General features: G+C 44.7%; 1 protein-coding gene across 4 annotated transcripts in view; it reads right to left on the reverse strand.

Moving 5' to 3' along the window:
• Window positions 1–27,820, reverse strand: part of LOC119169810 (arylsulfatase B) — a 188,215-nt gene that overhangs the window by 41,757 nt on the left and 118,638 nt on the right. For all 4 annotated transcript variants that reach the window (XM_075886649.1, XM_075886648.1, XM_075886650.1 and 1 more), the window contains one exon: window positions 4,197–4,309. In XM_075886649.1, the coding sequence (XP_075742764.1) occupies window positions 4,197–4,309 (113 nt within the window). The remainder of the gene's footprint in view (window positions 1–4,196; window positions 4,310–27,820) is intronic.

Here is a 27,820-nt window from a genome sequence, read left to right on the forward strand (position 1 = left end):
AATTAGTCAGTTCACTGCGCTAGGGAAATAACAAGTGTTTGTACTCTGGAGAAGCCGTCGGTGCAGGGCCAGATAAATTTTGCCTAATTTTAAGCGTGCGAAATCGCGCCACCGTAATGTATACTGTATGAGGGAAAATAGGAATAATTGGTGTCGAAGGGGATGCCTTCGCAAGAGAATCAGCTATTTCGTTTAACAACACACCTTTGTGCCCTGGTGTCCAGATTAAATGAATACTTCGGAGATGACAGGGGATCAACGATTTAAAAAGTTTCACTATAGGTGAGTGACTAGATGCGGATAGAGAAGAGCACACTGATAATGAATCAGTTATGACTGCTACGACTGGAATGGAAATATATACCTTTTTCAAAGCTAACATTATTGCCATGAATTCAGCCAGAAAGAAAGGAAGAAAATCTGGTAGGCGAAGTGAAAATGACCAATCAAGTACGGGGCAATATATTCCAACGCCTGATTTTTCATGTGATTGAGATGCGTCCGTTGCTATAATGACATTTGTTGGCAGAGTACTTAAATGGTCCTGCAATAAACCATTTAAAATGCCTGTAGGTAATAGCTTAGCGTGAGTTGGGAAGATATCATGGTAAACAATTTCTGGAGAATTTTGTTGCTCAGTTAAAGGAATCAGATCACTTACGTGTACATTTAGGGGCTCCAGTAACGATTGAACAAATACTATTTGTGGTTTGGTAAATCTGGGCCAATGCACGGAGAAGAATAGGTCAGGATTGGAAATGAAAATAATTTGTTCAGGGTTGAACGGTGCTTCATATAGTCGTAAACAGGTATGCACAGTAAGAGTGTTAAAGCGACATAATAAGGTTGGTATTCGAGCTTCAAGGTATAACACTGCATTTGCAGTATACTTTGGAAGTCCTAAGCACAGCCGTAAAGCCTCTCTTTCCAACAGAACGAGCGGCCGAAGTTTGTGGGCTGGCGCACCTGAAAAAAGAATGCAGCCAAACTCCAACACAGGTCGGACATACATTTTATATATAATCAAAAGTGCCTTTCTTCTCATACCTAATCTACAATTGCTCAACCTCCACAATACGCCCATCGCGCGTACTGCTTTTGTCGCGATGTATTCAATGTGAGGGCGCCAATTTATATGTTCATTATACATAACTCCAAGATATTTCATTGATTGTACTTGTGGGATTTCTTGGAGCTTGTAATTAATAGATATGTGCACGGGATCTTTGATTGGAAAAACGAGAATAGCACATTTACTGGTATTCAGGTTCAACATCAATCCATCCAGCCAATGTTCTATTCTATTAAGATATGCCTGCAAGATAGTGTAGAGACAGTGGAAGTCATGCGCCATAGCAAAGAAAGCAATGTCATCGGCATAAACATAGGTTTTCACATCTGGATGAACGGGGATAGTACTAGGCAGCAATATGTTGAATAAAATCGGGGAAAGTACTGACCCCTGAGGTACACCTCGGGTTTGCTTGTGCTTACAGGAAGAGAAACCGCCTTGATAACAATAGAATTCTCTTCTACTTAAAAATTCTGTCACCCATGCTACTATATAAGGTGGAAGTCCATGACTCCATAACTGATTAGTCAAGATAAAATACTCTACACTATCATATGCTCTACATATGTCTAACGTTACTAAAGCCGCAAAGTGCTTTTTGTGACGGGTAATATGAATACGACTTTCCAGATCTACATGTGCATGCCATATGGAATATCCAGATCTAAAGCCAATTTGGGAAGAACTCAACAGTTGTTTCTCGTTAATAAACCTAATTATACGACCATGAAGTACCCTTTCAATAAGTTTTACTACATTAGATGTTAAGGCTATCGGTCGTATGTTGTCTAAATTATAGTCTGCCCCCTGTTTCTTAAGCAATGGTATAATTTTCGCAATCTTCCATTCAGAAGGGATCCATGCTCTTCTAAGGGAATAATTGACGAGACTTAACAGATCATTGGGATATTCCCTGTGAAATATTTTTAGCATTGTATTTGTTATTCCATCGGGGCCTGGTTCTGCATTTAGCAATCTTTCCATAGCCTGATTTAATTCGGAAGTCGATATTTCTGTGTAGTCATAGATGGTTGTTGTGTAAGCCGAATTAGGAAGATGCGTTGAGAACCTGTTTTCTAATTCTTTAGTTAACTGATTCAATGATTCCTGTAGTTCCTGTGAGGTGTAAACTACTGAGTCAACGTTTCCTCGTATAGGGGTCTTCTTCCCACCACGAAGGAAGTTGAATAAAGCACGTTTGTTATTTGATTTAGACAGGTACTCGAAATGTTCTTGGTCATATTGCTCTTTCGCTCGCGATACTGTGCGTTTAAATGTTGCTGCAATGAGCTGATAATCCTTTCAATTTTTTGGACTCTGATAACATATAAGTCTTTTCCATGCAGCCTTTCTTTCTTGTTATTTCCCAGCCGCAGTGAGCTGTCCAATTCAAAGATGACGAAAGTTGTCATCACAAAATCTCGTTGCGGCATTGCCTCCCTCAATTTTTACTGGTATATATCTGGTTTATTGAATCCTCCTGTATTTATTTACTGTAATCAAAAGGAAGCAGTAATTTTTATTATATTGTCACTGTTTTCATTTATTCAGAAAAAGCTTACTAGCACCACTTCTTCAAAAACTGGGCTTGCAATTATCGGAACCTGCTCTTTTTAATTTGGTCCCTCTACACTGGAATGCAGACAAAGCAATGCTTTTTTTCGCCGTTCAGCCTTACATCACGGCGAATAAAGAATTTTCTCGTTAAATTGTGGGCTCACAACTTTTTTTTTTCAAATTTGCAATTGTCACTTCAAATCTTAATAAAACACTAGCGTTTTTAGGAATGAAGCAATGCAGAAAGTACCGGGCAAATTCACCTTATAATCGGCCCATCACCTCCTTTGGGTACGAGCCATGTGCAGAGGAAAACAACAACAGCAACTATGCGTCTGTGCTCAGTTTTTTGGTGGCTGATTGATCGTCACTCTTGAACGTCGCTCATGATCGTCGCTCAACGATCATGAATGATTTCGTGTAGGTTGGGTTGCTGTGAGTGAACGTGTTTGCCCACGTGTGCAGGGAACCAAGAGAAGTAGGGCGAGCCCTGTATTTGCGTGTTTGTAAAATGTGGGCTGCTTTTTGAGCGATGTTGCCGTTTTCGTAAACCCGAATGACGGCGCGAGAGTTTGTAAAGACATAGGTGTGTGAGGGGTTGATCATCGCTGAAGCTATAGCAACCTGCTCGACAATGGCGCTCGTTGATAGCCCAAGGGCTCGTCCTCACAGCTGTCAAATGTCCCGCCTCGTCACCATGACGTCACTGGTTTTAGTCAGGGTAGAGGATTTCGAACCCGTTTTTTTCTTCGAAAACGTGGTGACGGTGACGTACAGCAATGCTTCAAGTTTCCGTTGCCGGTGCGGGGACAGAGCCCCACTTTTCATTGTACCAGTGCCGGTTCATTGTCGGTGCAGCTAACAAACAGAAGAAAATGCGGAGAGCACAAAAGAACGAGAAGGTAGAACGACTGAGTGTTTGAATGGTCATAAAGAAAGGAACTATCGTGTACGAAAACGTGCTGCTGTTGGCCTTGAAACAACCGTCGCCTGCTCGAACACAGCTCCGTCGCGTATTTTCTACGTAAAATACGCGGCAATAAAATTCTATACAATGAAATCGCCTACAACAGCACAGTAAAAGTCAGCAATTAAGGAAGAATACGATTTCGCGCCATTTAGGAAATCGCAAGACATCACTACTGCTTCAGTTTGTGATGTCATATTATTTTGATTTTTGTTTGCTGTAAGTTATCCCTTTCATACGTAGATGGCGATACTGGCAACAAGCCGCCCAAATACTAGACACATGGTCTTCTATGGAAGGTACGCTAACAGTTTACATATACCTTAGTTATCCGACTAATCTGGCTTGGGCTCATTCGATATTTTGTACAGCACTCTAAATTTTTACAGTGATGTGTACGCACACACTTTCCAGTTATTTACAAAGATATATGATTTCATACGACCGGCAAAGTACCACTGATTCATATTCATGATCCTGTATTGTGACAGGCACTCTTCAAATAAAAAAAAAAGCTGTGGTGATTAGGTAACTATCGTCAAGTGGTGCAACAATATCAACTTGAAGGTAAGCATGTACACTAAAGATGGGTGCACGTACCTTTCCAACCAGGTGTGTCTCGTAGTCGAGCTCCTTTAGGTACTGGGGCAGAATACGCACGTCCGTCGGCAGTCCCCATGGCTCAGCTATATCGATTGGAATTCCCTGCATGCCTGGTAGAAGCGAGTAAAGGGCCATGTAAAGTTTTTCTGGCGCCGAATCAGATAACATTTTGCCTAATGAGGTGATCTTGTTTTCTTGTTCCGTTACTTAGGACAACCAACCTAAACTGGAAGCTCGCTATCTAAATTGTGTGGCAGTCAGTGACATTCATTTCTTTTTAGCGAGGTCTGAAGGTTGATATCGTCTACTTCGAAATCCACGACTTGTGTGAAGGTCTTGTGCTTGTAAGTGTTTTATAATATTCCGTCGCCATTGTGATTGGTATTAGTGTAATCTAAAACGTTTTTTTTGTCTCATTTTAACCTAGGTTACCCGAGCAATCCCCAGATTATTTTAACTTATTGCTCATAATAAGGATCATGCTAAATGAGAAAGTGTTGATTAGAAGCATAATAATGAATACTTTACTAATTTGGCTCGAGGTTATTGTCGCCGTTTCTAAATAAATCTCACCAACACCATTCATTTCATTTCATTTCCTTTATTGAAGCCTTAAGGGCCCGGAGGCATTACATAAGGTGGGGGCAAGCAATATATGACGGACTCTTAATCAAACGCCGAAATAGGAAGAAAAGACGAAGAAAGGGAGAAAAACATCTCTAAGAAAGGAATCAAGCAAGCAGGAAAAAAAAACAACTACCGTAGGCTGGAAATAAAACAGCAATATACATAAGTGATCAACATCAAAATGCAGGAGTCACTAAAAGTTGGCTAGTAACATGGTTCAACTAGGAATTCATTTCAATTGAGGTCAGATGCATTGTTATTTTTTCGCGAAAAGTCGGGCGGTCGGTGGACGAAACAATACTGTGAGGGAGAGTATTCCACAGGGTTATTGCATGGGGAAAAAAAAGAATCTTTTATTGATGATGTGCGGCACTAAATGTGTGCGATTGGTTTGCTGTGGTTGAGGCGCGGCGAAATTCGGGGCGGGGGTTGAAGTCGAGGGTGCCTGGCAAGTGGGTGATGATAGAAAGAGTGAAGCAAGCAGAGACGCGAGATGGTTCGACGTGATTGGAGACATGGAAGGTCAAGTGTGCGTTTGAGTTCAGTGATGCTAAATTTACGCGAGTAGTTTGACGTTATGAAGCGAGCAGCGCGATTCTGGATGGATTCTAATTCGTAGGTCAAGACAAATCTGATCGATCATGTGTTAATTACGCCCTGGATAACTAGCCCCATCAAGCCTAAATTCGTGTTTTTAAGTTCTTCATTTCGAAGCAGAATGAGTAGACGGCCGCCTTAAAACGCTGTAAAAATCTCAATATAATCACAAGCTGCTTTCTAGCTCCAGTCTTGCATAAGTAGCTCAAGCTGAACACATAGTTATAGGCAAAGAAGCTGCTACTTAGCGTCCACCCTATGAAACGCTTAGTCACATCGACACATGACAGTCACGAGTTATACTGGGGTCCCAATGAGCGTATACTCTACCTAACGCGTCAATCACTTTGATGGACAGACGCTCGAGGCGATGATCGGGTCCGCACATCACGCGTGCCGTTGCCGAAAGGCCTTGTCGAGCTGAAGACTATGCACACAGGCACGAAGTAAATGCTATGGTATCGCATTTCTAACATGTCTCGCATTCAATTTCATTGCTTTCACACGTACCACTCACAGCCGCGTTGCCGCCTAGTGTCCCTTAATATGCTAACGTAGGTAGAAGAGTTACGCATAACTTTTTTTTGCGCCACTCCCGCAGCTATTGGATCAACCACGTCGTGAGGTGCGAGATGCAGTAAAATGTTCATGTTGGCCTGGACGAAGCTAGGTTAACGGACACGACAGTGCTGCTCCAACACTGATTCGTTTCAATCTATTTGGTTTTTCGAACACTGAACTCGGTGTAAATTATGGTTAATGAGAAATGTCACTTTGTCGGTGGTCGCCAGCGTAACCGTATCCGTAACTGTCTGTGGCGACGGCCACTTATCAGCTTTCTTAGGCGGTAAGAAGGCACCAACCTGACTGTAAACCATACCATGTCGGAAATTTCTTTTAAATGCCCTTGAATACAAATTTTTTGTGCCTTCCGTGCAGGTGAGAAAGGTTGTAAGCATTCTAAAAATAATTGCGGCGTTTTGAATTGTAAAAAAAAACCCAGGGTAGCAAGGAAACTTTTCAGCTGTTTGACCGTAGATTGTGTTAGAAAGCTATATGTAAGTTGCTGTACATGCAGCTTGGATAACTTATACGCTTTTCGTCGAAGCCTCGCCACATTCAGCTTCACTAACTGCATTATGCCTTCGGGTCACCTGGGGCACATTTGAATGGATTGATAATCTCAATCGCCTAATACTTATTTATTAACTCTGTCATCTTTAGCACACCTAATAGGCTTCTATTCACCTAAATTCTCACTTGGTTCACTGTACTGCGTACGAATGGGCCAGACAGAGAGAAAAAAACATTTATTGATATAAGCTTGTGAGTGAAGGTGGGAGGTTTCCTCATTCTAGGAACTCTCTGGCCTGGGAAGCCCGCCGGTCTCGATCGACGAGTTTACGCTGCTCGACCAGGCCCGGCTGGCAGATCGCAGACTCCCTCGATTCTTTGAGGAGGTCTTGGTCCACATCTGGTGCTGCTGCTTGTAGCCTTGAGAAGCTTACTTTGCACTGCAGTAGAAGGTGCACCAGAGTGTTTGGCACATTGTAGTGAGGACAGATGTAGCTGTGCAACGTTGGCCTCATAAGGTGCAATAGTATGCCGTGGGTTAAAGTGTTGCTTTGAAGACGCCTATAGTCAGTCCCATCGTCTCTTGTGAGTTTTAGATGTGGCGGAGGGTATAACCTGTGTTCGAGCTGATAATGTTGCAGTAATGTATGGTACGTCATTTTGCATTTTGCATTTGTAATGCATGGTACGTCATGGTACGTCATTTGGCAGCAAGGGTTGCGGCAGCGGAAAAGCAACTAATTTCGTCCTTGCACTTCGTACAGGTTGCAATTCACGCCTATGGCCATCGATGGACTGTTCGCTTCAAGTGGCATCGACTGAAGTGACGTCAGCTATCCTGTTCACGTCACAACTCGCGCCTGCTGCTATCAACACTCTGGTGAAGTGAAGCGACGCCTATCGGAGTGACTTCATCAGCTGGACTGCCTACAAAAGCGGTTGTCCTGTGCGCCAGCCCGTCATTTGGCAGCAAGGGTTGCGGCAGCGGACAAGCAACTAATTTCGTCCTTGCACTTCGTACAGGTTGCAATTCACGCCTAAGGCCATCGACGGACTGTTCGCTTCAAGTGGCATCGACTGAAGTGACGTCAGCTATCCTGTTCACGTCACAACTCGCGCCTGCTGCTATCAACACTCTGGTGAAGTGAAGCGACGCCTATCGGAGTGACTTCATCAGCCGGACTGCCTACAAAAGCGGTTGTCCTGTGCGCCAGCCCGTCATTTGGCAGCAAGGGTTGTGGCAGCGAACAAGCAACTAATTTCGTCCTTGCACTTCGTACAGGTTGCAATTCCCGCCTACGGCCATCGACGGACTGTTCGCTTCAAGTGGAATCGACTGAAGTGACGTCAGCTATCCTGTTCACGTCACAACTCGCGCCTGCTGCTATCAACACTCTGGTGAAGTGAAGCGACGCCTATCGGAGTGACTTCATCAGCCGGACTGCCTACAAAAGCGGTTGTCCTGTGCGCCAGCCCATCATTTGGCAGCAAGGGTTGCGGCAGCGGACAAGCAACTAATTTCGTCCTTGCACTTCGTACAGGTTTGTCACATAAACTTTTGCATCTACTAATCCTTCTTAGCCGCTGCCCTGTTGCCATCAGTGTCTCGTGCTTTTTTTCAAGATGCCGTCGTGTGCTGAGCTAGCGAAAGATATAGCAACACTACGTGCTGAATTGGCATCAATGCAAGAAAATCTGAGCATGTTTAATGAACTGTATGAATCCGTGAAAGTTCAGAATTAAACCATCTTGAAGGAAAATAAGTTTCTGAAAGAAGGAAACGCCAAGCTGTCTCAACGTATTACGTCACTCGAGCAGTATTCACGCCTCAATAACGTAGAAATCAAAGGTGTTCCCGTCACGGAAGGTGAAAATTGCCTGGCTGTAATACAAGCTATAGGTAAAAAAATTGGTTGTCCTGTTGTACCTTCTGACATTGACATCGCTCATCGTGTCCCCGCGAAAAAAGACAAGAACATCATCGCGCGTTTCTGCTCGAGATCGAAGCGAACGGAATTCATTAGTAAAACTAGGAAAGCTAAACTCACCACTTCTGCAATTGGTCTTTCGCGAAGCAGTGACTCACCTTTTTTTGTGAATGATCATCTCATGCCAGAGAACAAGCGTCTTTTCGCGCAAGCTCTCGAATTGAAGAAGGCTAAAGGGTGGCGATTCCTCTGGACCGAAAATTGTGTGATTAAGGCCAGAAAGACTGAAAATAGTCGTGTTTATTGTACTTCTAACGCAAACGACCTGGCCATATTTACATAATCAGTGCGCCTGCACATCCTTTTTTTGTGTTTCTACCATGAACAGAGGCATGTTCTCGTGTGACAAAACGAAAGCATTGCTCCATGATAAACCGCCTCAATTTTCATTCCTTCATTGCAATATTCGCAGTCTTCGTAAGCATCACGATGATCTGATCAACTTTCTTTATATACTTGACCATAACTTTTCAATCATCTGTTTGTCGGAAACGTGGCTGACACAGGTAGATGGCAATCTATTTGATCTGCCAGGGTACATCAGTGAACATAGTTACCGTGGAAATCAGAGAAGTGGCGGATCTGCTATCTTTGTGAATTCATCGATTGCGTACACCCGTCGTCTCGATCTTTCATTCCGAAATTTATTGTGCGAGTCTGTATGGTTAGAGTTCGACCGGAATGTCTTGCCACTCAATAACAGGCCTACAATCCTGACATCCATTTATCATTCCCCGTCATCATCTTATTCGGACTTCTGTTCACAGCTAGAAGAAATACTTAATCTCTTAACCAATGAAAATAAGAACATCATCATTTGTGGTGACATAAATATAAACATACTTCCTCCTAGCTGTCAATCGTGCTCTGATTATATTAACTGCTTAGTTAGCTATGGTTTCTCTTCCTTAATTGATGTTCCAACTAGGTGTGACACTGCCGGTTCTTGCACGTTAATAGACCACATATTTTCATCATCAACCTCTGATTACACCACCGGAGTGATTGATTATTCCATTACAGATCATTATCCCCTGTTCTTCGTTCTTGGTACCGGAAAACGTGCACAGCACCGTCAATATACGAAAAATTCCTTCAATGAAGCTTTATTTGCACGAAAAGTGCATGACACATGCTGGAATAACGTTTTTTGAGAAGATTGTCCTGAGAAGGCATATTCGATTTTTCTATCAACAATAACGAATTACATTAACGATTGCACAACCCATGTAACCCATAAGCACACATTCTCGTCTCCTAGGAATCCATGGATTACAAATGCGCTGCTGCGCTCGATAATAAAGAAAAATAATCTTCACAAAAAGGTTAAATTGCAGCCTTTCAACGCATCTTTGCGAGCTAGATTTAAAAATTATAGCAACATTCTTTCTAGCGTCCTCAAACGTGCAAAAACGGGAATATTATGAACGGCGAATAATTGAAAACGGAACAAATACTCGGCGTAATTGGGAGCTAATTAAAGAATTTCTGAATGTTAGGGAGTCCGATGCCAGCATTAAAAAAATAATTTACAAAGACAAGGAATACTCTACCGAAGCTGATATGTCAAATGTTTTTAGCGATCATTTTGCCGCGTGCCAAAATACGCTTTCACTTAGCGTTCCAGCCCATCTTCCACGTAGCCCTCAGTCAAGCTTCTTCCTTCGCCCGGTTTCTTCTTCAGAAGTTTTTAACGTAATTTCTTCCCTCAAAGTTACGGGACCAGGCCTGGACTCCATCTGGCCCTCTAGAATAAAACTGGTTGCTGCAGACATATCATTAGTTTTTGCAGATATTGCTAACAAAATTTTCAGAACCGGTATATTTCCTGAGTTGTTGAAACGTGGTAAAATAATTCCTGTGTACAAAAAAGGCTCTCGTGATAACATTAACAACTATCGCCCCATTTGCATTTTGCCATTTTTCGGCAAAGTCATTGAAAAGCTTATCTACAGTAGTCTGATGCACTATCTAAACAAATTTATTCTTTTTCCCCACACCAGTTTGGTTTTAGGAATGGTTATTCAACGGAACAAGCATTGCTCAAATTCACGGATAACATTAAACAATTTATTGACGAAGGGTTCGTTGTAGGTGCCATATTCATTGATCTAACAAAGGCATTTGACACACTAGAACATTCTATTCTTCTGGATAAGCTCAAGTATTTTGGTATTACTGGCCCAACTCTAAATCGTATTCGTAGCTACTTGTCTAACAGGCCACAAGTCGTATATCTAATGGTCAATTTTCATCGACTAAATTAATTAACTGCGGTGTTCCCCAAGGTTCTATATTAGGTCCGTTGTTATTTCTACTATTCATAAATGACTTACCTAATACGCTTACGTTTTCTAAGTGTTTGCTATATGCTGACGACACGACCATTTACTCACCACATAAATCGCTCACCGCACTTCAAGACACACTTATTGCAGATCTTAACAACGTGCATTCATGGTGTAGAAATAACAAACTTCAGATTAATCCTACTAAAACAACTTTCGTACTCTTTCATAGCCCACAAATTGTGGTTCCTTCCTCCATAACTGTCTTGCTGGATAGTTATACTTTACTGGCATCTGACAATGATAAATTCCTTGGTGTTACTCTCGATAAACATCTTAAATACAATAGTCATGCCAATTCACTTATAAAAAGGGTTTCATTTGGTATCCGCATTATCATTACAACACGTGCATTTTTTCAACCTCATTTTCTCATCTCAGTTTATCATGCTTGTATTAATAGCCATTTATCATACTGCTTATCATCATGGGGTAGTACATACGCCATTCATCTCAAACCGCTTCAACGTCTTCAAAACCAGGCGATCAAGTTAATGACTTTTAGCCCATTCCGTTGCCATTCTCTACCTATCCATCAACATCTTCGAATCCTACCCATTCAACAATTGTTTTATCATAGATTGTCGCTCATCACATACCGTCTCATTCATCGCGAAATATCACTTGATAACATTCCTTTCCATATCTTCAACAACAACAATACCAAGTTTTCAGAGCGTAATAACTTCCTTTTACCTAAAATCAGATCAAACTATGGCAGATACACAGCACGCTTCTTTTGTGTTCATCTTTGGAATAATATCCCTCTTCATGTTAAGTCGTCTCATTCATTGCAGTCTTTTAAACATAACATGAAAAGCATACTGTTAATTGAGCCCCTTGTTCATTTGTAATAAAACATTTTCATTATTACTTCTACGTTTTCAATTCCTGCTTTTACGTATTCTTGTAGTTTTGTATAATGTTGTTCTGGTAAAATAACTTTTTCGATTTGACTATTTATTGTTCTGTGTTGAATGCACTTTTTATTTTTGTTCGCACTTGTAGCTTTTGCTGCTGTTACTTACCTTTTATGTACCCCATTAACGATAGGAGGTCCCCCTGACAGTTTCTTACTTTGGGACCTCCTGACGCTGTGTATATTATGTGAGCTCATTTTGTACTCATGTACGTTAGTGGTATGGCTTCTCTTGCCTCTGATTCTGTTGTTGAGTGGGAGGTGCCTCGGATCTCGTATGGGAATGCCCGGTTGACGCATTCGCGGGCTGCGGTGTGTGCCGCTTCATTTCCCTCGAGACCTTCATGACCCGGAATTCACACGATGCATGTGTAGGGAGGAGGATTGTTAATGCGCTTTAGTAGCCTAATCGCCACCGTTGAGACCCTGTCTTTCAGGTAGTTCCGTGCCGCTGTTTGGGAGTCGGTAAAGACCACGATGGGATCCTCACTCGTCTGCTTGGCGAGTGCTATAGCAGCCTCTTCAGCTGTTTTCGCACGTTTGGAGAGGATAGTCACCGATGCCAGTACCGCGACCTTGTAATCTGTGACGGTAATCGCGAAGGCATCACGTCCCGGATATTTAACTGCGTCCACGTATCGCACCTGCGAGTCATTGCCATGGTTTTCGGATGTTAACCCGTGCGAGCCGCCTTGCTCGGTGATCTTGAAGATGCATGTTTCGAGGAATCTGCTGAATTTCAAGGCATTCTCAGAGCTGTGGCGGTATCTTGCCTTTGCGTTCTTCGTTGGGTTCTAGGGTGGTCTTGTATTCTGTGCGTCGAAGGACGGCTTGTGCTGTGAGTGACAGCTTGAGCCTCTCGACCTGGTTGATGAGGTGTGCTTTGGTCAGTTTTTTTCACGTATTGTGAACTCCCATGCAAAGCAATTGGTCAGTGCAGACAACTGGCGGCAGTCCAAGGGCAAACTTTGTAGCCTTCTGTATCAGCAGATTAGGTTTTTGTTTCTCCTCTGTCTTCAGGTTGGGGCAGGAAGTTCCGCACATTATGTGGTTGTAAAGGAGATGAGCCAAACGCTGTAAAATTGTTGCGCGCGTTACTTTTCCCACAGACGCGATGAAAACTTGTAGACACATACAGCTTCAATATTATAGCCCAATATACGTAGCTGAGTGCACTCGAATAAGTATGACGCATCTCACCCACTCTGGAACATCATGCCGTATTCGTCCCCTCCGCGCTTGGCGAGTGGCGTCGCTGCACAGATGTTAAACGTAATGGCGGATCTAGGTTTCGCTCTGCTACCGAAGGGAGCATACAAAGTAACCCTATCGTCGCCATGATGCGAACGTGTCCATATGTTTACCCACAATATTTGATAGAAGCGAAACGATCTGCACGAGAGTGCTGTGAGTGCACCCTGGTTTCCTTCGAGGGCGAAAATTTTCATGCTGCAGGTGAAACGAAAGATCCTGACTGAAAGAGGACAAACGCCCACGAACACGCCTTTCGAAGGCGCGATGTTTAATTGCCAAAAAGACAGCGCGACAGTCACACGGACGTCACTGCACTGTTGAAATGTTGACCAATTAGCAGCTTTGCCGGTTTCTCACGCATTGTTCCTTCGATAAATACTGCACATGCCCCATATGAGTTTTTACACCACTCTTGTTCTTGTAGCCATTTTTATCTACGCTGCTAATGCGCAATCTGTAGCGTCTTCGTGCCATAGCCGCCGCACTGAGTGCGCGGAGCAAACTCGTGGGCCGAAGAAGTTCGGGCCACCCTGTACAGCACCCCCGCTCTGATGGGCGAGGCTGGCTATAGCGCCTTGGAGGACAGAAGTAGGGCTTGCACATGAACACCATTGACAACACAGTTAGCAGACATATCACAAATTATTCATACTGAAACCCCTTTTGGCGCCATAGCTCAATTTCGCGGGCATCGGTTTTTATCGTGATCATTACTAATGAGGTGCTTCTACGTGTTCTATCCGCTGAGCGAAACCAATGGGGTGATGGCATTGCTCTTTTAGAAGAAAAGTGAGTGGCTTCGTGCTGGTTACGTTGTTTTGAGGCGTCTCTTTCGGCATCCCTTTCTACGAAGTTGTCTTGGGTTTGATGTCTTGGCTATACTGAGTGAGACATCTTGAGTTTTGTGCTCAGATTTGGGTGCACGTTAAAGAACCACAGCTGGTTGAAATTTACGGAGACCTCCACTACGGCGTCTCTCATAATCATATGCTGATTTTGGGACGTTAAACCCCACAAATCAATCAATCTTGAGTTTGTCTTTGCTTCAGCTGGCTCCTTTCAAACGTCTTTCTTTTGAACCACTGCTTTGCTGCCGATGATTTCTTTCATTCTCGGCCTTATCACACGCAGTATCTGTTGACGCTGAAGTTTGTTGAATGTACTTTGCTGTCAATTCTGATGGTGGTTTGAAAATTTATGATAGTGATCCTTGCTGAGCGATTATACACTTGTGCTAGTCTCAGCTAACCTACGGGGAAGGAGAGGGGGGGGGGGTGGATTGTTGTAAGGAACGTAGCAGCTGCCTTTATTTATTGTTGAGATTTTTTCCGGATTTTATTCGTGCCTCTACCGAAGTACGTTGTCGGGAACGTGGCTTCATCCGCTTCCTATTCCTAATGCTTGTTTTTTTTTTTGGAAGAATGAAGCTAAGTTCTCTTAAAGCATGACTTTTTTCTTCGGCATACATGTGGCTTGGCAGCCCATTTTGCTAATAATTAGGTTGGTTTGTCGTGTACGTAGCCATATCGTGAGTCGGGCAGTGAGAGCGACACACAGCAGAAAAGATACTTGTCGACGCAAGATTAGTTGGCGACCTACGTAAAAAAAGATGAAAAATGAAGTCCATTAGGTAATGACGGCTAGGAAATACAATGGCGCCATGTGCCAGAATCTTTCTGCAACACATAAAACGGCACTACGTGGTATACCGACTGCAGTGTTCGACGACTCCAGTGATTCAGGCTCATTGGCCACGGCTTTTCTCACTTTTGAAGCGTTGAATGTGTTCGTATTAGCTGCGAAACAGCGTAGAGTGCCTGCCAACGAAGGTTTTTAGCGAGCCAACGTGCAGTGACCATCACGTCGTGCCAGTTTGATGGAGCGCGTGCACACGGTGCCATGTGCGCCCAACGTGAATAGGTGAATGTGAAGAGGGCGTCCAACGTGAAGAGAAGAGGTGAGTTGTTATAGTAACATTCAAGTAGTCTATTATTCGAACCATTCTCACATCTGGCAGACATTTATGGTTACCGGCGTGAGCGTGACGGTACGCACCTGTCTGTTGCTTTTGCGCGGAAAGTGCGTGGACGATAGTTAATATTTCAATCTGCGTGGACTACCACGCACGTAGCATTCACGGCAACGCCTCCCCGCAGTTTTCAGAGTGGTAGCAAGGGACAGATTATTTCATTTGTGGGGTTTAACGTCCCAAAACCACCATATGATTATAGGAGACGCCGTAGTGGAGGGCTCCGGAAATTTTGACAACCTGGGGCTCTTTAACGTGCACCCAAATCTTAGCACGCAGGCCTACGACATTTCCACCTCCGTCGGAAATGAAGCCGCCGCAGCCGGGATTTGAACCCGCGACCTGCGGGTCAGCAGCCGAGTACCTTAGCCACTAGGCCACCACGGCGGGGCAGCAAGTGGCAGAGGGCGAGCGATGCTTTGACAGTGCGTTAAGTTCATGTGCCCTTTATAAAGATATGGATGAGCTGTGTTGCGCAGTGTCATTACTGTCCACAGCAACCGTGCTTTATGCGGCCTAATACTTCCACCGGAATCATTACCGGACGATTAGATAAAACAAATATAGTTCGATAGGTGGAACTTCACCCGTATAAATTTTTGCCTCATTAATCGTCGCTTTCACTACACATGCCTCCCAACGCGGGACGTATTGACTTACGTGATATTATTATTATTATTATTATTATTATTATTATTATCACTATTGTCATCATCATCATCATCATCATTTATTTGACCCATAAGGGCTCTTTAGGGGCATCACATAAGGGGAAAGAACAGTTTACTAAATACAGGAAAAACAAAGAAAAAAGTAAAAAAGTGGTAAAAATACACGAGCAAAGCTTTTGCAGGATCTAAGAACATACGCTGAAAAATGTGCTGATGAAATATAAAAACATGTGCACACAATTTAGACATACAAGAGCACAAAATTCAGTGACTGAGGTTAAGTTTTAGTAGGCTATTAAGTTTAAATCAGCTTTTGGTAGGTGCTTGAATGCGCACGAGTAACACTCCGAGATGATGGCTTCCGGTGAAATATTCCTTTCCTTCGTGGCGATAGCGAGAAATGAATTGTTAAATGCAATGGTCCTACCAAAAGGATGTCGGAGGATTCAGCAAATAAAACCGCCGAGAGTAGCGAGAAGGACAAAGTGAGAGAGCTATTCAAGTGAGGAAAAGACTAATATAACTAATGAAATAAAGCAAGTCCAGATAACATGCGTCTGTCAGCTAGATTCTGGGAGTCTAAACCCTCCTTCATTAAAGTGATGCTTGATTAGGGATTGTAACTGAACGTGATAAACCGGCCAGCCCTATTCTCAAGGGGTTCCAACAAAATAATGGAGATAGGATTGGTGATGGCTCAAAATAAAAGATGCGTATTCGAGCTTCTTATGAACGTAGGTTACGTACGCAATTTCATGGACTGTAGAAGTGATAGCTTAATGTCCTTCGGATGTAACCAAAATTTTTTTGAGGGGTCAGCGACTTAGTGTAATGTAAACCCACCATGTCAAAGTGTTAAAAATAAGCACGCCAAGATATCTCTAATTGTCGACATATGCCAAGTTCACTAAATTTAAATTATAGACGTATTTCGAGATCGACTGCTTGCGAGATACGCGCATGACTTTGCATGATGCGAGAACGTTGCAACATTTCGAGACATCGCTTGCACGACTTTATATTATAATTAACGTATCTCGTCTTCAGTTACTCTTTCAGTCTGACATCAATCAGTTCGTATATGAGCAGCTAAGCACTTTACCGCTAATAACAGAAGAAGAGGCGTCCGGATAGGCAGCGCAAGGACGAAATCATTCACGCCGCCCTTGGGCTGCAGACAGCTGGAAACAATTTACTGTCCTGATGTGAATAAAAATCGAAGATTCCTATGCTTACTTCCCGATAAGTTCCACGTCATTTTCATCGAATATTTTACGAACGCAAAATGAAGAATCTTTTTCACAAAAGAGCTTGGTGCACATTCGACCATGGACGCTGTGACTGCTCCTATATATCCAGCTTTATCGAACATGCATCCCGATGCTTCTTGGTTTGAGAGTATACATGCAAACTCACATAAAGGTGAGAAGTATAAACTGCATCATTCGATACTTCAACCATCTAAGGGCTGAACTGAATTGTTTCTGCTATACCAATACTTCGAAGACAATACATCGTTCCTTTAAGCATGCTGCAAATGGACGTCATAAATTCCTAAGTGTACAGACTCACGAAGTAGAACTTCGTACTTATCAAAAATAGTTACTCTCCGATCGCTGACGCGAAATCTGTTTTTATCGTAGACCTTTTTTGTATTTGTCGGCACTTCAAGTACACATATAGATGTAGGCTTGCTATGACAAGATATATGTGCTTGAGAAACGTAAATGCCGTGCAGTAGCGTGAAACTTTTTGCTTGCAGGCCAGGTATGGCACGAAGCAGTTGCTAATTACCATGCTCTGGACTTGCTGGCGGCCCATTCACCAGCTTGAGGGACACCTAAATTGGTATTACATGAGTTGACTGTATAGTGAAGTCAAACAACATGTGTAAACTTAAAGATCGTAACATGCATGCTATGCGCTGCATGATCTAAATGCATCACTAATATTGTTCTCGTGGCCGATTCGCCATCCTAATATAAAGCAAAAAATTGTGTTTTGTCACGTTACGATATGACAAAAATTAGGCACAGGTGGTAACATGGAAATATTGACATGCACAATATTAGCGGTGCTTCTTTGACACGCTCCTGGTACACTAACATGGTATATACCAAAATTGGTATGGCGGGAGTGAGCTGTATGACGAATGACGGACATGAATTTGGGGACGAGAAGCATGTTATGTTTTCTGGTTACAACCATTCATTGACGTTCATCATTCAGAAATGTCATGCCTTACCAATTTTGGTGTACCTAAATGTAGCGAACCAGCCTCGAGTGCAGCCCAAGCACGGCAGGTAAATCATCACTTACATGACATCCGCGTCATAATTTTTTCTATTAAAACCTGTTACTTATGTTCGCTATACAGTCACGTCATGCACTACCAGTACGGGCGTATGTGAAGCTATCCAATTGACCGCAAGCGCATGAAGAGCATGACAAACAAATCACGCCAACACTGACATGCATGATTGCCGTACTAACACTTCGCAGTTGTGTACGTCAAATCCCACGTATTATCAAGTTCGGTGAACATCAAGAAAGCCGACCAGCCGCGAGCACACGACGAATGCCGGACGTAAACCATGCAGCAGTTGAAATGCAAGCCATGATTTTTCTGCACCACCTGTCATTCGTATCCATCCTACAGATTTATCTTGTCGAACAAATTTCGTTATATATGCATTTCAGCAAACGACCACCAGCACGGTGACACAGTAGAGAGGCAAGAGAGCTGGACACGATAACGCGCAGCGGCAAAAGAAAACGAGTGTGGTACTTTCCCCGTTTCGCCGACTTTTGAGCTGGGCGCGTGATCTAAACGCTGTCGCCTCTCGCATTTCCATAGGCGCACAGGACATGGCTAGAGTGAGCTAGAATGGGGCCTCTCCTGATCGCGCGCTCAGCCACGTTTACGAAAGAAGCACGCTGCTCCCGCACGAATAAGTAATAATTTTGACAGTTGTTCGCGCTCGTCCTGCATATTCGCAAGTTCCGTAAGGTGTCACGCCGCCCCGTTGCCAACAGCGTAATTTTTTCAGGGATCGTAGTAGCACTGGGGCACCGGCGCTCGTAGCATGTGTATGTACGTTTTGGCGGGTGCTGGGCTTTCACTAGAACGTTTCCGTTGTAGTTACCGGGCGCACAGATGTCACTGTGATCATTGCACAGTCTCCGTTTTCAAAAAGGGAGCGAATTTCAAACACAGCGAAGTAACAATTGAGACGCTGATTCGCTTTTATCTGTACCTGTCAGTATACGTTTCGTGCGTCATTTGCGCATGAGAAACGTGGGGCACGTTCCGATCTGCTTGCGATACCACGCGTTACCTTCCGATTTGTTGTTATCGCGTTCATTGCCCGCCTTTGCAGCAATGTTCTGACTTAATAAAAAAATACGTCAAAAACATCGGTGTCACGATAAATTAGTGAAATCTTAGATCGGTAATACCCGCTTAAAACAGGGGACGTGAAAGGAAATAGAGAATGTTATAGCAGTATTTGGGGTTTCGCGTGACAAACCACGCAATCATCGTGAGGCACGTCTTCAGCGGAAGGCAACGTGCATGGACATTGCACGCCACAACAAGTGATATGTTTGGCATTCACGACCTCATCGCTGTGATAATATTTGCCGTGGTTGTGAAACCGAAGCACCGACCTCGATTGTGTTCTGTGTGGTGGCGAAAATGATGGAATTTATGCGCGTATGTTCAGTGCAAAATCGACGATGAAGACGACGACAGCTCGTGAGCCGTGGCCTCGCGGTTTTGGAACCAAAATGCAGCAGTGTGAGGCGCAGCGTTCGAGGTGGGACTACTTCGTAGGGCGTCTGGCCCATAGGTTTCACTCCGGCCATGTCACTACCTTTCTACCAGCTGGGTGCTCGGCCTCCTCTAGATGACAGGCCCAGGACGGCCGACGTAGCGTTCGACCCGCTCTACCACTGAATGACTGGTCCAGGAAAGCTGGCGCTGGGTTCCTGAGCCTGCCTTCCTGTTCCTGAGCCAGGGTTCTTGAAACCTGGCCTTGTCCCGCTGGTCCAAGAGGGCTAGCGTGAATCTTCGTGCCACACTGCTGGTGTCCATGGGCACAACTACCTGCCACCGCAGCCCGTGTGTCGTCGACTCCGGTTAGCCGACCGTGACGTCGAGACAACCGAGTTGTCACCGCACGTGGCGGCACCGCATCAATGGAACTTCACCACCGCAAGGTTCCGACGAGACTACAACGACGGCCCAGGCAACGATGTCACTAACCTGAACTGTAGGCCGGAGAATCTCTTTATTTCCATATCTTATTCGCGTGCATGTTAGTCCTAGTGTGTATTCATGTAGAGGTGCGAAGCATGTGAAATATACCTGTGACTAGTGTTTGCGTACCACGTACTCTCGACTTCTTTCTGGAGTAGTCCTGCCCCAATATAGCATCACAAACTGGCGAGCCTGCCAGGATCCGCTCGTTGAAACAGTGAAATAAGACAGTTCCGTTCCAGTGCTAACACACACGTCCGGACTACACCATAGAATTAGATAAACTCACAGCTGTAGGGCTCCAAGTACGCTTGGCAGGTGCAGAGTGCCACAAGTAGATTGATGCCCAGCAAGCTAAGCTAAGGGATGAGGGAGCTGCGTAACGAGAGGCAGTGCGAAATTCTTGAGCTTATGCTAAAACTTCAGGAAGGAGCCAAGAATATGCCAGTAGGAGCGACTGAGGATTTGCCTTCGCTTAGCACCTACTCATCCGTGAATCCGCAGAAGTTACTGCCATTGTTCGACGAGACACGCGATGATTTGTATGCGTACTTCAGCGTTTCGAGCACGTCATGACCGTACAGAATTGGTCGGAAGAAAAATGGGGTCTCGCTGTAAGCATGTGCCTAACGGGAGACGCGTTAACCGTGATCGGCCGGACGACTGCCGCCGATTCGCTGTCTTACCAGAAAGTAAAGAAAGCGCTACTGCAGTGATTCCAGTTCACAGCTCAAGGTTATCAGGCGAATTTTAGGAAAGCGCGAGCATCAGATGGCGAAACTGGGAGACAGCAGCAAGACTTTCCAGCTATTTAGACCATTGAATCGACATGGCAAACGTATCCAAAACCTATGAAGGTCTAAAAAAACACGTCATTGCTGAGCAATTCTTGCGTTGTTGCCATCTAAGACTGGTAGTTTTCCTAAAAGAGTCAGGATGTAGATCAATATATGAACTCGCTAACCGTACGGACCGATTCCTTCAGGCCCAGAAATTGCCTAATATGGGAAAAGGTCCTGAAACTGCGAAGGATTCCAAGTGGAAAGCCACCGAAGCGCCGCGGGAGGTAGCTCTGAATTGCATACTTTGTCATAATTTTGGACATTTGGCTCCCGACTTCCACAGTCCGCCTAAGCAGATGCTCAAGTGCAAGTCTTGTGGCGAAACGGGGCACTTGGAAAACAATTACCGAAGCAATTCTCGAGACGACAACACGAGTTCTTCCTGCGCTTTTACCGAATTCGAACCTTCCAAGCTCGTACTAGAAAAGCGTATAGACATCCAGGAAGGAAGGTTCCTTTTTCCAGTCACCATGGCGACGACACCGTGCAGGATGCAATATATTTCCTGGTCGACGGGATGCCAGTGGTTCGAGGTGCATTGCTAGGAAGAGAGGCTCTAGTACTCGGTGACACAGGATACAACACGACAATCGTCCGACAGGAACTCATTCCTGACGTCTGCTTGACAGGTGAGACAATCAGTGTCGTTCTGCTAGACGGGTCATCTAGCCATCTCACGGAAGCTGAGGTACACGTAAACGCACACTATTTCACAGGGAGGATGAGAGTGGCTTGTATGGACCAACCCCTCTATGACCTCGTCTTGGCAAACCTACCAGGCGTCCGAGAACCATATGATCCAGATTCTGAGAGGAGTAGACGGCTCGTACACAAGTGGATGAGTTACTAGTGTAAGCACCTACGACTAAGTTTCCTGTCAACTCAACATTGGTTTCTTCTAGCGTGGTGAACGCCAGACACAAACAACTCGATCAAGAAAAGAGCACACCTTTGTATGTTTCAACAACACTGTTGCCCGACGTTAAAAGAGCACAACTCGTCGAGGAGCGGCGAAAGGATCCGACCCTGGAACCCACTATCGCAAAAGTCAATAAAGAGTTCAAATCGGGAAAGAGCCACTGATATGAGTTTATTGAAGGTAAAGGATTGTTTTATTGTCGCCACCACCTTATGACGGGCAGAACGTTTAAACAAATGGTCACTCCAAAACCATTCCGAGAAGGCATCCTCGACATTGCTCATGCAAGTATCATGGCGAGACACCAGGTCATCAAAAGAACTACTGATCTCGTTCTCGAAGATATTTATTGGCCTGGCCTGACCTGACCAGAGACGTCAAGCGCTTTGTCAAGCCTTGTGACAAATGCCAAAAAACTACCGCGAAACGGAAAATAGGAATCGCACCACTACGCAACATGCATCTTATCCGGACACCTTTTGAAAGGGTCGCGGTTCACTTAATCAGCCTCTTTTCCTCAAGGTATGATCCCGGGAACTGATTCGTCCTAACATTAATTTATTTTGTTGCTCGGTATCTTGACGCTGTAGCACTGCCAACAAACGATGATTTTCATGTAGTGGAAGCACTGATCGAGATTTTTTCTCGTATCGGCTTGCCAAATGAAAAGGTCACTAAGCAAAGGGCAAATTTTACCTCGGAACTAATGAAAGAGGTTAGTCGGCTTCTCTCTTTGAAGTTGCTGAAGACGACGCCCTATTACGCGACGGCGAATGGTCTCATAGAGTAAATTAATGGCACCCTCAAGACTATGTTGAAGAGAATGTGCCAAGAGAGACCCCGCTCTAGGGATAGGTACCTCGCCCCACCGCTCTTCGCGTCAAGAGGAAGTCCCACAGGCAAGCCTCAGATTCTCTCTGTTCCAACTCATTTGCGGCCGCCACGTCCAAGGACCACTGACTATGTTGACATAGCTGTGGACGAATGTGGTGCTTGGCTCTGAAACACGGACGACTTACACCTACGTTTTCAATCTGCGCAATCGCCTAGAGGCTACTTGCACAATAGCACACGAGCAGCTGGATAAAGCTCGGGTCAAACAAAAGACCTATTATGACAGGAAAAGTCGCCCAAAGAAGTTATGCCCTGTCGAAAAGGTTTTAATTTAGCTGCCAACTGACTCCAACAGGCTTTTGATGCTGTGGATAGGGCCGTTTCCTGTCATTGCCCGAAAGAATGACGTTGATTACGTCATCAATGTTTGCGGAAAAAACAAGATCTTCCACATAAACATGCTGAAAAAATACGAAGAGTGCGAGCCGACAAGACCGAAACATATATCAGTTGTTGAGGGGGCCCAAAGCAAATTCTCCGAGGATGAAAAAGTAAAACAAATGCCACTATTGAGCTTGTCTCGTACGCAGTTCTACGCAGATGTCAAACTATCACCGAACCATAGTGCCGAACTAGTTCAAAGTGTGCAAGCCCTATTTCAGGAGTATGCGGACATTTATTCAGACTTACCAGCGAAGACAGCGTTACTGGAGTGTTCGCTACGTCTGACCTCCAATAAGCCCGTGCACGTTCCGCAATACCCTATCCCTCTTGCCTTGCAAGAAAACGTCAAAAAAGAAGTGCAAGAGATGCTGAAATTCAGCATTATTGAGCGGCCTAAGTCACCGTATCATGTTCTCATCGTCGTGGTAAAAAAGCCGGACAACATGATCCGGTTGTGCATAAACTTCCAAGAATCGAACAAGATTGTGGTCCTTGATTGCGAGCCAATACCGCGCATCGATGTAGTTCTTGAACTTGTGGGACAAAAACAGTTTTTATACAAAATTGATTTCACGAAAGGATACTGGCCAGTACCGATGGATCATCAGAGTCGTGAAAAAACTGCTTTCTCCAGCATGTCTGCACTCTTTCATTTCATCTACATGCCGTTCGGTATTAAATTGGCGCCGGCGGTATTCGCACGTCTTATGACATCTGTATTGGGTTGTGTCGGCAACGTTCACGATTATTTCCATCACCTAACTATTGCAACCGACACGTGGAAACAACGCGTTGACACCCCCAGAAAAGTTTTTGAGTGAATCAGGCAAGCTCACCTTACCATAAAACCAAGCAAATATGAAATAGGAGAGCGGAGCATATCCTTTTTGGGACATCGGATTGGGGAGAACGCAGTTCAACCACTTCTCAAAACGCTCGACAATATTCTGGCTTTGAAACGCCCTGCGAACAAAAAAGCAGTGCAGTCGTTCCTTGGTTTGACCGGCTAATGCAGAAAGTTTATTCCTAACTACGCCGAACTGACCAAGCCACTGACGGACCTCACAAGGAAGGGACAGAGCCACACTGTTTCCTGGGGCCCAACTCAAGAACAAATGTTTATGGCCTTGAAGAAGCAGCTCAGTGAGGCTCCCATCCTTGTCGGTCCGGACATCTCGAAAGAGTTCGTGCTTTTTACGGATGTCTCCAACACAAGCCTGGCCGCACTATTGGTCCAGCTGGAGAAGGATCAGGTGCTGCACCCTGTTGCTTACGCAAGTCGTAATTTATTTCCTCGAGAAACCCGTAATTCAACAATCGAACAGGAATGTCGTGCACTTGTAAGGGAAGTGCAAAAATTTCACATCTCTATGGCAAACCCCTTGTCATTCAGTCCGATCACCAGCCATTGCAGTATTCGAATACTGCAAAACGCATGAACGACCGAGCGTTGCGGTGGAGTCTACTCGTGCAGAAGTATTCCTTTTCGGTGCATTACATAAAGCATTGTGACAATGTTGGAGCCGACTACTTGAGCCGCGCATAACTGCCGGCCAGGTAGTCCATGTTTTATGGAAACCACTAACCCTCACTTGTGAATCCAGTCACTCGTAGTTACTATTTAAAATGATAGTTGTCTTGTATAGTTGAACTGTACGCAGCGTTTTGTAAAGCGTCTGCTACCATGTCCTTGAGAACACTACAGTCAGCATATAGAACACTGCCCCTTGCTTCGCCCCGCACCCTCGTAGCAGAATAGCTGTAAACAACTTTCACGAAAAAGGGGTGATGTGATGTGTCGTGTTTGTGAAACTGAAACACAGACCTCGAGTGTTTGCCGTGCGGAACGATGATGAAGACGGCGACAGATCGTAAGCCGTGGCCTCGTGGGTTCGGGACCAAGATGCAGCCGTGCGAGGTGCAGCGTTCGAGGCAGGACTCGTGGATTTGGGACCAAGATGCAGCAGTGCGAGGTGCAGCGTTCGAGGCAAGACTACCTCGTTGGGCGTCTGGCCCATAGGTTCCACCCCAGTCACGTCGCTACCTTTGTACCAGCTGGGTGCTCGGCCTCCGCTAGGTGACAGGCCCAGGACAGCCCACGTGGCGTTGGACTCACTCTACTACTGGACGACTGGTTTAGGAGAGCTGGTGCCATGCTTTTGAGCCTACCTGCTTGTTCCTGAGCCAGGGTTCTAGAAACCTGGCCTTGTCCCGCTGGTTCAGGAGGGCTAGCGTGGATCTTCGTGCCACACTGCTTGTGTCCAAGGGCACAACTACCTGCCGTCGCAACCCGTCTGTCGTCGACTGTGGTTAGCCGACCGTGGCGTCGAGACAACTTAGTTGTCATCGCACGCGCCGGCGCCGCATCAAAGGAGCTTCGCCGCCGCAAAGTTCCGACGAGACTACAATGATGGCCCAGGCAACGATGTCTCTAACCTGAACTGTAGGCTGGATATTCTGATTATTTCGATATCTTTTCCACGGGCATGTGAGCCCTAGTGTGTATTCATATATAGGTGCGAAGTGTGTCATATATCTGTGACGTGTGTTTGTGTACTGGCGTACTGTCGACTTCTTTCTGGAGTGGCCCTGCCCCAATATAACATCAGATTCGCCTTCAACGAGCCATTGAATCCGAGTTTTTAATCGTCTAGGTGGCACGTCTAGGTGACTTCAAAATCCTCTCAAAATCGTCTAGGTGACTTCCAAAAAAGTAGTGCCATCGCAAAGCAAAAAAAAAAAAAACCACAATGCGGGCCACACATGTGCTTAACGACTCCGATACTCTCTGTGGGCGTCATATCGAGCCAGCTTGTGCGCCCCCTATAGGTGACGAAACTTGCGAATAGTTGTGCGTTCGTCTCGTGCGTCTTTCTGTTAGAGCAGTACGCTCTTAATGTGAAGCTGTGACAGTTCTTAGTCCGCGCTCTTCCTGTTTATGCTGATTCTGTGCACACTTTCGGCTTGAGCTGCCCTGTCGTGGTGGTTTAGTGGCTAAGGTACTCGGCTGTTGACCCGCCTGTCTTGGGATCCAACCCCGCCTTCAGAGGCTGCATTTTTGATGGAGGCAAAAATGATGTACGCCCGTGTGCTCAGATTTCGTGTATGGCAAAGAACACCAGGTGGTTGAAGTTTCCGGAGCCCTCTACTACGGCGTCTCTCATAATCGTATGGTGGTTTTGGGACCTTACACTCTACATACCAATCAAGTCGGCTTGAGCTGCACGCTGCACATTTCCAGCGGCTCGCCGTTATTTGTCTGACATTACAGTTGGTTGCTGTAGCGTTCATTCTTCATCCTTGTAGCGAAACAATGCACAAAAAACGCTGACCTGCCTCATCGAAGCCACGTTTCACTTTTGTGCTAACCGATTACACAAAAGGATCAGCTACGTTTTTTTTCCAATTTTTTTATGTTCATCTTCAGCCTAGAAAATTCGTGATCCGCCCCTTGCTCAGAATTGGGCCATTTCACTTACATTATTAGAAGGCTGGATTACCAGCTCAAAGTGTTGAGAGAAAAAAATAGTATTGCATTGTGTTTTTGTAGATGTATTATCGACGTTGTTCATAATCGTATACGTATATATACATACAACACGTATGTGTGTGTTTGGGGAGTAAAATGCCTTGCACCCCCCTCCCTTATTTCCGTCCAACTTTTGTATAGTAAAGATACCCCACAATGATAATGGATTGCTTACGTGATTTTTCACGGCTATGAGGTAACGTTAGATTTCAGCGTTACTTAACCTGCGTTCTCAATGATCGACACAGTGAAACAGTTCGAACAGTGACGCCGATGTTTAGAGAAAATGCGACTAACAAGAGCGCCACAAGACAAGGACTAGATCAAGAAGGCCTGTATTTTTGCACTGTTTTAGGATGAAAGCTGTTATGAGGTCGCAACAACAGTTGTTTGCGGCACTGTAGCTGTCCACCGCTGCCTCCAGTGTTCATAACCGGTATTGAGCGAAAAAAAAACAGAATGAGCAATATATATCTAAAGTTGAACATCTGCCAAGTATCTGCGTGGCAAATGGGGATATACTACAAAACTCTGCGCTGCTTGGATCTCCCTTGAAGAAAGAACTGGTATAGGCTTCATGTCAGAAAGAAACTGCGCCAACATGGGTAATATAGCGTGGTGGAAGATTAAAATAATGACAAGGCTTCACAGAGGTCAAACTTTGTGACCGAATAGGTCGCAGAGTCCTTCTGACTCATTACAAAAGACTCTGTCACCATTCTGCATTGTCCGCAGCTAGAACATCTAAAAAGCGCAACTAATGTCTCTAATTCTTGTAGCGGCTACCTTCCACCTCAGCAGGTTGAAAACAAATGGCGTACTGGGTGGTCCTCAACTTCAGAAAAATTATGGTTCATGGCGTAGTGCTTGGGTACCTTGCAAGTGTATTTGTATTGCTAGCTCTAAGAGATTTTACAACGGGACTTACGAATGCCACTCTTCTAGCTTATGTTTAGTAGCAGGTCTTTCCGGGTAGGCTTGGTGTTTTTCCTTAGCTAGCTTCAAACCTCATATTGTCGAATCAGATGAAGGGAGCTGTTTACCGCGTATAAGTCTTGAAAATATGTGATTTTCTTGTATAGTTAGGAGCTTCAGCAAGTGGCCTCTCATTTTTCACCGCCCCAAACTACCAAAAAGAATTAAAATATTTGAGACATTCTTAAGTGACGGATAACCGCAGAAATCACCGTGTTTCGAAGGCACCTCAAAGCCGCAAAAAGCATCATGTAGCCAAGAGGACACAAAGCCTATAGCACATGAAATGGTCTTAGAAATTACCACGAAA

Source organism: Rhipicephalus microplus, chromosome 2, assembly GCF_043290135.1.
Source record: "Rhipicephalus microplus isolate Deutch F79 chromosome 2, USDA_Rmic, whole genome shotgun sequence".
Lineage (NCBI taxonomy): Eukaryota > Metazoa > Arthropoda > Arachnida > Ixodida > Ixodidae > Rhipicephalus > Rhipicephalus microplus.